The sequence below is a fragment of the Xyrauchen texanus genome, chromosome 44, assembly GCF_025860055.1.
Source record: "Xyrauchen texanus isolate HMW12.3.18 chromosome 44, RBS_HiC_50CHRs, whole genome shotgun sequence".
Classification (NCBI taxonomy): domain Eukaryota; kingdom Metazoa; phylum Chordata; class Actinopteri; order Cypriniformes; family Catostomidae; genus Xyrauchen; species Xyrauchen texanus.
In genome coordinates this window covers 20225911-20236203 of record NC_068319.1, presented here as the reverse complement: position 1 = coordinate 20236203, position 10293 = coordinate 20225911, and the positions used below count along the sequence as shown (strand labels likewise).

Below are 10293 nucleotides of genomic sequence, written 5' to 3'. Positions count from 1 at the left end.
AGTAAAAGGTTTGGTCACAACTATTCAGTCTTTTTTAATATTACTACTTTACACCTTTTACAATAATAGTAATCTAGCTGTCTTCAAACCTAATTTCAAGCATTTAAGCATAAGACTTTAAATAAAATTTCAGTCCAGTGTGTTCAAACGTTCGGCTGTTATTGTAGCCCACTGTGAAATCTTTAGTTTTCAAGTTGGTTTAACTAGACCATTGAGCAATTACATAACTGACTCAATGTTGGGACATTGTATTTCCCCAGTGATGATCCAAACTGTACCATCTGCTCCATGGACAGATAGCTCATAGACCAAAGTTCTCCTCATACCAAATAATGCTCTATAATGCGAGTTGAACACATTCCAGCCAATCCATTATAAATCATTCACAAAAAAAGATTTATTATTGACCAAGATATCGGAAGATTTCCATTATCATACAGTCTAGTCTGGAGTAATCTATAAATATGTCTGCTACGCCGTAAAATAGACCTATAAGCTGTTGTAACATACATTACGGTCTTTAGCTGATTTATTTCACATATAAACCTCAAAGATCTTGACATGATACAAAGTTTTAAAGACATTTTCAAAAGAGCTTGACAATACACCAAACATTAATTGAGAATGTCTACAACTGTATAGAAAGGCAAAAACATGAAATACCCGTTGGTTGATAGGCATCACACACAAAAAATAGACATAATCGTAGCAACTGGCTTCAAGAAGTTTATACTGTATATCCAGAGTCAGCTGGTAAGGTAAACTTTGACACAGTAATATGGTTGTTGGTCTGGGCGGGTTAAAACAGAATTTAGTGTCCCTACAAAGGTAAGAGGTAGCTTGGGTTGGCTTGCTTGCGTTCCTGTGCAGGAACTGCTGCCTCTCTAATTTTGAGGGGTCTGTGGCAGTCCGAGTCACAGAGAGCTGGGTAATGCTGTCGGTAACATAAGTAGGAGAAGGCCAAACCGAGGAGGGATCCCACCAACACATCTGGAAAAGAATGGGAGATGAAGAAAAGATTAATGATTCAAAACCATAAATATCAATAGGGCTATGATAATGCCATATCTTCTGCTGTGACATGAGCAGAGGTTGGTTGGGATGACGTAATTATACCGGCCTGACAAAGCCAACATACATTCTACAATTTTGTGTTTTTTCTAAATCCCTACTTTTTTCTAACACCAAGAGCTTTCAAGCTAAATCCAACAGTTTTGGCACAGACCTTCAGACTGTTCAAATGTGCTATATTTTTACTAACTGAACAGACTTAAAAGGATAATTCACCCAAAAATGAATATTCTCTCATCATTTACTCACCCTCATGCCATCTCAGATGTGACTTTTTCTCCTGAACACAAAAAAAAAAGATTTTTAGAAGAATATTTCATCTCTTTAGGTCCATACAATGCAAGTGAATGGTAACCAGACCTTTCAAGCTCCAAAAAGCGCACAAAGGCAGCATAAAAGTAATCCATATGACTCCACTGGTTTAATCCATATCTTCAGAAGTGATATGATACAGTGCCCTCCACAATTATTGGCACCCCTGTTTAAGATGTTGTCGAGGACTTCTAAAAATTCTCATTTTTTTTTTTTAAACAACATAGAACCCAAATGCAAAAAAAGAGAAAAATCCAACCTCTAATTTAAGTACATTACTTTGGTGGTAAAAAAAAAAAAAAAATCACACATTTAGAAAAAAAAAAAAAAAACTTGAATTAATGTGTCCCACAATTATTGGCACCCCTGATGTTAATACTTTGTACAACCCCCTTTTGCCAACAAGACAGCACTTAATCTCCTCCTATAACATTTCACAAGATTGGAGAACACAGAGAGAGGGATCTTTGACCATTCTTCTTTGCACAATCTTTCTAGATCATCCAGTGTCCTGGGTCCTCTCTTATGCACTCTCCTCTTTAGCTCGCCCCACAGGTTTTCGATTGGGTTGAGGTCTGGGGACTGAGATGGCCATGGGAGGACCTTGAGTTTGTGACTGTTGAACCATTTTTGTGTAGATTTTGCCACATGTTTTGGATCATTATCCTGCTGAAAGGCCCAATGACGACCCATCTTCAGCTTTCTGGCAGAGGCCATCAGGTTTTTATTTAAAATGTCCTGTTAGTTCAAAGCGTTCATAATGCCATGCACCCTAACAAGGTTCCCAGGGCCTTTGGAAGAGAAACAGGCCCACAGCATCACACATCCTCCACCATACTTCACGGTGGGCATGAGGAGCTCAATCTTAGTCTCATCTGACCAAAGCACACGATCCCAGTTGAAGTCCCAGTGCCGCTTAGCAAATTCCAGACGTTTACGTTTGTGAGTGTCAGTGAGAAAAGGCTTTTTCCTTGCATGCCTCCCAAACCGCTTGTTGGCATGTAGAGAGCGTCTGATGGTTGTTTTGGAGACTTTGTGACCCCAAGATGCCACTCTTTGATGCAATTCTGTGACAGTGAGCTTAGGACTTTTTTTTACTTCTCTTACCATCCTCCTCACTGTGCGTTGTGGCAAGATAAACTTGGGACCTCTTCCAGCCTTGTTTGTCACTGTTCCAGTTGTTTTAAACTTTTTAATGATTCCTCTGACTGTAGATACGGGCAAGTTAAGGCGAGTGGCTATTTTCTTGTAGCCATTGTCTGACTTATGAAGGTCGACACACATCTGCCTTACTTGAATGGTGTGTTCTCTTGTCTTTGCCATGTTGACAAATGGGTAAGAGAATTAGGTCTCTGTGTCACGTCATATTTATACCCCAGGGAAACAGGAAGTCATGAATTACTAATTAAAAGTTCCTAGATACCCTGACCAACTTTAGCAACTACAGAAAAATATATTTAAAAAAAAATCAATTAAATTTTTCAGCGAAATTGTTAGGGGTGCCAATAATTGTGGGACACATGATTTCAATTTTTTTTTTTTTTTCTAAATGTGTTTTTTTTTTTTTTTCTTTTTACCACCAAAGTAATGTACTTAAATAAAAGGTTGGATTTTTCTCTTTTTTTGCATTTGGGTTCTATGTTGTTTAAAAAAAAAGGAGAATTTTTAGAAGTCCTCGACCACATCTTAAACAGGGGTGCCAATAATTGTGGCGGGCACTGTAGGTGTGGGTGAGAAACAGATCAATATTTAAGTCAAATTCTGAAAGTAAAAGTGGAGATTTATAGTAAAAAAGAATTGAAATATTGATCTGTTCTTCACCCAAAGTGATTGCAGACATATATTAAACCACTGGATCCTTATGGATTACTTTTGTTTCCTTTATGTGGTTTTTGGAGCTTGAAAGGTCTGGTCACCATTCACTTGCACTGTATGGACCTACAGAGCTGAAATATTTTTCTAAAAACCTTTGTTTGTGTTCAGCAGAAGTAAAAGAGTCATACACATCTGAGATGGCATGAGGGTGAGTAAATGATGAGAGAATATTCATTTTTGAGTGAACTATCCCTTTAAGGTTTTACCTTGGTGGACAATCAACAATCCCATAGACTTCCACTGAAATTTCTAGCATAAGCTTCTACTAAAGCTTTCAAGCAACATCAACCAAACTCGGCACAGACCATTAAATGTTTCTGATGCGGGTTGCTATATCTTTTCAAACTGATTGGACCTGCAGACGATAATAAAATACATGTATCCCAAAAGTCCCACAGACATCTACTGACTAAATGTTCAGAGTCTGTCTGGAATTAATCTGTCAACAAACCTATCAATCAATCATCCACATTGCAATGCCTTAGCAACCACCCAGAAAACCATAGCAACTGCCTAGCAACTGATTGTAAGGCCTGTACAAACTTCAAGCTTTAAGACAACTCTTTGTCAAGCCTGCTTTGTCTGATGTCTGCTTTACTATTAAAAAGTTCTTGAGTGCTCAAACTTAAGCGGGCTGCCATGGACACATTGTCAGGGTCACGATAATGTTCTTTCTATGCTGGGTGCAGGTGGCTCGACCGTGCAACAGTCGGAGCACAAATAGAGCTGAAACTCATGTGATCAATTAAAACAGGAGATAATATTTTTTGCCTTCAAAGATTATTACGGTTTGCCCTCAAAGTCGGTGACCATGTGCTTGCTCGATTTCCAGGGGACAAGCGCAAACAGTGGAGCTTTTCACTCAGAAACCCTGGATTTAGCATGTTTCTAAGATTCAGAGAAACATCATAGTGGGATGCGTTCCCAAGAGGGTGTTGTAGCAGCATGATGTATCTTGTGATGTGCAGTGCATCAGCAAAGTATTCACAGCCTTTGCTCAATACTTTGTTGAAGCACCTTTGGCACCAATTACAGCCTCAAGTCTTTTTGAGTATGATGCTACAAGCTTGGCACACCTATTTTTGGGCAGACCTCTCAAGAAAAAGTGAAGCGCTGTGAATACTTTCCGGATGCATTGTATATTTATAATAATACAAATATCTAATTATATCAGATATGATATTGTATCAAAATAGTAGTAGCTCTAGTAAACTGTAGTAGTAAATAATAAAAAATGGTACTAAATAGCTTAAAAGATAACAACAAAGCTATTTTGTCTGCACTCTTCTGTGTTAATTTGTGCTAATTAATCTTTTAGTTCACTAGCAACAGTAAAGTGTATAGCCCTGATTTGGTCCAATGTAAAATATAAAATGAGATGTTATTAATCTAGCTATATTACTTTAATTATATATCATCCTGGATACTTTGCACCAGTGTAATATTATTCCTGGAGAATAAAAGCAAGGTAAAGTTTCTCACCTTGCCAGTGATGTTTGTAGTCACATGTTCTAGAAAGGGCAATCAAAATGGCAAAAAGAAGGGGGGTGAGGAAGGCACACAACCTCCAGGATTTGCCTCTGCCTACTGGGCTAAAACAGTGCAGCTTCCCTGCCACGTACAGGGCAGTGAAGCCCAGACCAGCAAACGCAACTATGAAAAGAGAAACATTTGGTTACAATCTTAGATGGCTGCACTTTCTTCTGGCAAATTTATGGCTAAATATGAAAAGCAACACTTACAGGAAGAGTGTCCACTAGGGAAGCTCTTCCTGCCTTCCATCACAACATCTGGGTCACCGCTACAGTGAAGCTCTGGGTTCATTTGGCCATCCGGAAAACAACGATAGAAGAAATCAGGTCGTGGCCTGGCAGGGAGGAAGAAATTAAGTTTTATGGAAAGGGACTGGGCCTGAGGGTGTTTAGTTCTCTGTTTAGTCTGTTCTAGCCCTTAAAGAAATAAAGTGAAATGATGGGATCATCAGTGAGAATGTATGAGCTTGGTTAGCAAAACTGTCTTTTTAATAGAGAATGTATTACCAGCATGAAAGCTCATATCAAGAACTTAATACATAAAACATACATAAATATTAAATGAACAAATGATAAATTATTGAAAAGTGATTATATGCATGAGCATTGATAATTGATCCTGAAATCTACTACCATAAGACTAAGGCTTCACAATATGATAAATCAAACCTGAAGGTTAAATTGTATTTTTCAAATTCATATTATGGGTACAAACAAAAGCAAACAATCACATATCCTACCATTGTGTTATTACTGATGCAGCATATTTTAGTGGACAAAACTGCCCGCAAAACCACTTATTTGGTGCACATAGTGACAAATATGGTCTCATCACTCACCTGCCCACAGCTAGCTTGATTGCATTAGTGAAAACTCCATTTAACACCAGGGTCAAAGTCACAGCTGTGTCATTTAAAAGACATATAGAGACTTCCGTTAGCTAGCAAATGACACAATAACACATCTTCTGACATCACTGTACATAATCTCTTTACAGAATCACTTTTGATACTTGATATCACTGTAACTAAAACAATACTGGGAGGTTTGAAGCTTATTAAACCCTCATGCCATCCTAGATGTGTTTGACTTTCCTCATTCTGATGAACACAAAGAGAGATTTCTGAAGAATATATCAGCCCTGTTGGTACTTTCAATGAATGTGAATTGTGGCTAGAAGGTCCAGTTGTTAAATAAATGTCTTGAGATGAGATATTTACATTTACATTTATGCATTTGGCAGACGCTTTTATCCAAAGCGACTTACAGTGCAATTATTACAGGGACAATCCCCCTGGAGTTAAGTGCCTTGCTCAAGGGCACAATGGTGGTGGCTGTGGGGTTAGAACCTGTGACCTTCTGATTAACAGCCACATTTGGTGCCTGTTTGGTGCCCGTTTAGTTTCAATTTCACATCTGAAAGTGATAGTGGAGATTTAGAGTAAAAACGGACTTAAAAAAATGTATCTGTTTCTTACCCACACATATCACATTGCTTCTTTAGAGATGGATTTAACCACTGGAGTTTTATGGATAACTTTTATGCTACTTTTATCTGTTTTTTGAACCTTCAGATGGTTGTTTAAAATTGACTTGCTTAGAATGGACCTTCAAAGCTGAGAAATGCTTTTAAAAATCTTTATTTGTGTAGAAGCAGAAGAAAGTCATACACATCTGGGATGGTATGAGGGTGAGTAAATGAGAGACTTTTCCTTTTTGGATGAACTATTCCTTTAAGAAGGGAATTTGTTGATGCCTTGCTTGAATAGTTTAACTGCTGTGATAGCAAAATAAAACACTAATTTCAACAGTGATTAGTAGAATTAGTAAATATTAAATCATATAAATATAATTCTGAATATTAACTATCATGCAGATATTTTTCTCAAAGAGGAAAGAGTAGACTACCACCCCTAGAGTCGCAAGTTTGAATCCAGGGTGTGCTGAGTGACTCCAGCCAGGTATCCTAAGCAGCCAAATTGGCCCGGTTGCTAGGGAGGGTAGATTTACATGGGCTAACCTTCTCGTGGTCGTGATTAGGGGTTCTCGCTCTCAATGGGTTGCTTGGTAAGTTGTGCGTGGATCGCAGAGAGCAGCATGAGCCTCCACATGCTGTGAGTCTCCGAGTGTCATGCACAACAAGCCACGTGATAAGATGCACGGAGCGGAGGAAACTGAGACTTGTCCTCCACCGCCCGTTTTAAGGTGAGTAATCGTGCCACCACGAGGACCTACTAAGTAGTGGGAACTGGGCATTCCAAATTGAGAAATAAAAGGAGATATAAAAAAAGAGGAGGAAAAAGTAGGTAAACTTTTTCAGAGCTCACCCAAGGATGCCTCTTTGACCTCTCCCTTTTCAGCTTGTTTAAAGATGGCAAAGAAGAAGATAACCACCAATGGAGTACAAAGGGTGATAGTCTGCATAAGAAAATGAATCAGAGAAAAATGCAAATGAGATGCACCGTACACATCATTTCACACCCCTTCATGGTATAGTTAAATGTTATTTCATGCCCTAGTATCCAGAACAAAAAGTTGAGATAACGCACAAACATGAGGTGAGTGGAAACACGGTCCTTTGTGACCGGATGGAACCTATAGAGCCAGAGTTCCTCAGGTTGGATCTCACGTCTGAAAGGAGGCAGCTCCTCCGTTACGCTGCAAGAACATAACAACAGCCTGTGAGGACAATCCATGACAAACAGGTGCAATTCAAGAGACATGGAAAATCTTCCCACATAGTTGTGAGAACTTGACAATTGTTCATCAACAGAACAAAAGCCTGACATAACTGGTGATGAACAAGGAGATTGTGCCGGTTAAAAGCAGCAGCAAACCCCCAAAAGTAGTTCTGAATAATTGGAAATCTGTGTCTTATTTTTGATAAAAAAATACAATCAGAAAGTGTACTTACAGAAACAGACCTAGAAGTAGCAGACGCACAATAAGTTCAGCAATGAAACCATGATCAAAACTCTTCTTCATCTTTGGTCCAAGTTTGTCATTGGAGACAGTTCCACCTAAAACCTGGAAAAAATATTATGAATGGATTTGCAATAAGAATAATACATTTAAATTCTCTGAATTAGATATATTTTATAATCCAACCAAGAACTTCCAAGATCATCCATTAAATGTTATGTTCACCATCAGTTCGATTTGTACACCAGCAGGAAGATAAAATGGTAAATGTGACTGTCAGTTCGGCTGGACACGTTAATATGTAAATATCACAAGAATAGAAACCATTCACTGGTGTTATTCAAAACGAGGACTGAACATTACACTCATCACGCCTGCTGCATTGAAGTAAATACTGATATATTAAAGTGAGAAAACAAGAGCACCACAAGAAAACGTATCAGGTGAGATAATTATTATGAATCTGTTATTAGTCTGAGCTTCTGCCACCAGCCGCACGACCCTCAGCGGCGCATCTATGATACATTTGCTTACGAACATTTCCGCAAACACGACATCGCTCATCCTCCGTCTTTTGTCTGCAGCGCCAAGTTGAATACAGACCTTCGGGTTCTTTCTTTTTTCGTCTAAACCGACGCCTCGCCTGCTGTTGAAAACAGTCACCGGTGCAGAATTCCGTGATTCCTATCATATATAATTGACATGTCCAGCAGCAACTGACCGCAGTACAGATCAGAGATGAAGAGACCTGCCGTGGCAGTGAATGCTTGCATTAACACGTCATGTAGTTCTATCGGGAGTGTCCGACTCGCGAGCGAATCGATCTTTTTGTTCGGTTCTTTTTAAATGATTCGGTCGAACGAGTCTCGAAAAGTTTTATTATTATTATTATTATTGTTGTTGGGGTGTAAAAATGTGAGGAGCTTGTTGGAAATTTAATCATAAACGACTCTTAACAGAACTATCACTTAAAGGAATATTCAGTTTAATACAAGTTAAGCTCAATCGACAGCATTTGCAACAAAACTACATTTCCCATCATTTGGTGGCACAAGAATGATTAAATGGGTAGACAAAGCATTAAATACACACGTGTGAATTTTCTCTTAATTTTGTTGAATTGGTCTATGCTAGGTTGTGAAAAAGAGATTATAAATTAATTTGAAATTGCAAAATGTTGGTTCCTTCTGACTAAAATCACTTGAATGCACATTACGTTGTATTTATGATTTCTGACCTCGTAAGTACGAACTTCCCAGGACCAGGAGTGCTTGAACACGCTATTATTTACAGTAGCGCTATCTTTATTTTGGACAGGTATGACATTGAAGCTGTGAGGGATAGACAGTCTCTTTAATGTGTAATATTGTTGTTAAAAAAAAATCGTTTTGGATCGTTCTGCTCAGGCACGGTGCAGAAGGGGTGGCTCTAGGGCTTCAGCCCCTGCCCTTTTGCTGAGGTGCCCCTCTGACAGAGCAGTGTTCTGGGGTGTTTAAATGCTACACTAAATTTTTTAAGCTTTATAAAAGTATGTAGGGGTGTAAACCTGCATCAACATTATGCTGAAACTTTGATGTATCGATTACAGGGTATAATAATCAATTATAAGGCATAATCAGCAGTCTACTTACTGTCTTCTTTTTGTGTTTGTTCGCATAAAGTCAGGCATTATAATCTTTTATTCATACTGGCTAAATCATTCGTAACAACAGTATTTTATTATATATATATATTATATATAACCAAATCTCCCTGTAGTCAATAAATAAAAATAATGTTTGTAAAAGATTTTGAATATTCTTACGGTTGTGCATTTTTCTGTTCAACACAATGCATACATTTTTGAACCGGTGAATGTAACCTAAACCCAAGGTGTTTTTTTTTTTGTATAGTCAACTGATCCCAACATTTATATTTTCATCTTTAGCATATTTTGGAAAATAATTATGGATACAAAATAATTTAATCGGGTTTTATGTCTAATTAGGCTTTTAAGCATAATATTTTGATACATTTAGTTAAGCTTTAAAAGTAACAAAAGGCAAAATAATAAGAAAAAAAAAATCACTAAAGTAACCTACCAAAGAAATTGAGGTGCATGTGCACCCCCAAACTCCTCTAAATTATTTAGAGCCCCTGCCCCTATGTCTGTGCACATCCCTGGTTCTGCTGATGACATCTAAAAAAAAAAAAAATAAAAACACCTTTTCAAGGAGATTCAGTAAAGAAAAAACTCCAGAAAACATCAGTTGTGATTCAATTGCATGCCATTGAAGAGACTTAAGTAAAATATGCCGTTACATGTGGGACTTCAATGAATCTGTGAATCATTTTTGAATCTACTATTAAAATGAACTGTCCGAGCGAACCGATTCGCTCAAATGAATCGGACCTCTCCATACTCCAATCCTGTAAACATGCGCTCTCTAGTGGCTATCACACGTATTACAAGTCCCATCCCTATTTTTGCACGTTAATTTCCTCAACCAGCGAAGATTCAAGTTCTCCAGATCATTTGAACAGTTGTCTACGTAAATAGCTCGACAAATGTGTGACCAAGCCAAATACGACGAGCTCATTT

At 38.1% G+C, this 10293-nt stretch overlaps 1 protein-coding gene across 1 annotated transcript; it reads right to left on the bottom strand.

Annotated features, from left to right (window-relative positions):
• Positions 1-387: 387 nt before the first annotated feature.
• Positions 388-8483, bottom strand: LOC127636890 (phospholipid phosphatase 5-like). Its single transcript, XM_052117679.1, has 8 exons — positions 8316-8483; positions 7705-7817; positions 7340-7448; positions 7118-7208; positions 5630-5693; positions 5001-5125; positions 4741-4911; positions 388-990 (listed from the first exon to the last, which is right to left on the bottom strand). The coding sequence occupies exons 2-8, from the start codon at positions 7773-7775 to the stop codon at positions 821-823; spliced, it is 801 nt and encodes a 266-aa protein (XP_051973639.1). The 5' UTR covers positions 7776-7817; positions 8316-8483; the 3' UTR covers positions 388-820.
• Between the last annotated feature and the right edge of the window lie 1810 nt (positions 8484-10293).

What these genes read in the sequence shown, in the direction of transcription:
- LOC127636890 (XM_052117679.1), bottom strand. Translation starts at nt 7,775, where the DNA reads ATGAAGAAGAGTTTTGATCATGGTTTCATTGCTGAACTTATTGTGCGT. An exon ending in CTACTTCTAGGTCTGTTTCT is followed by an intron (nt 7,449 to 7,704) that starts GTAAGTACACTT and finishes ATGTTCTTGCAG; the next exon opens with CGTAACGGAGGAGCTGCCTC. An exon ending in TTTCCACTCACCTCATGTTT is followed by an intron (nt 7,209 to 7,339) that starts GTGCGTTATCTC and finishes TTTCTTATGCAG; the next exon opens with ACTATCACCCTTTGTACTCC.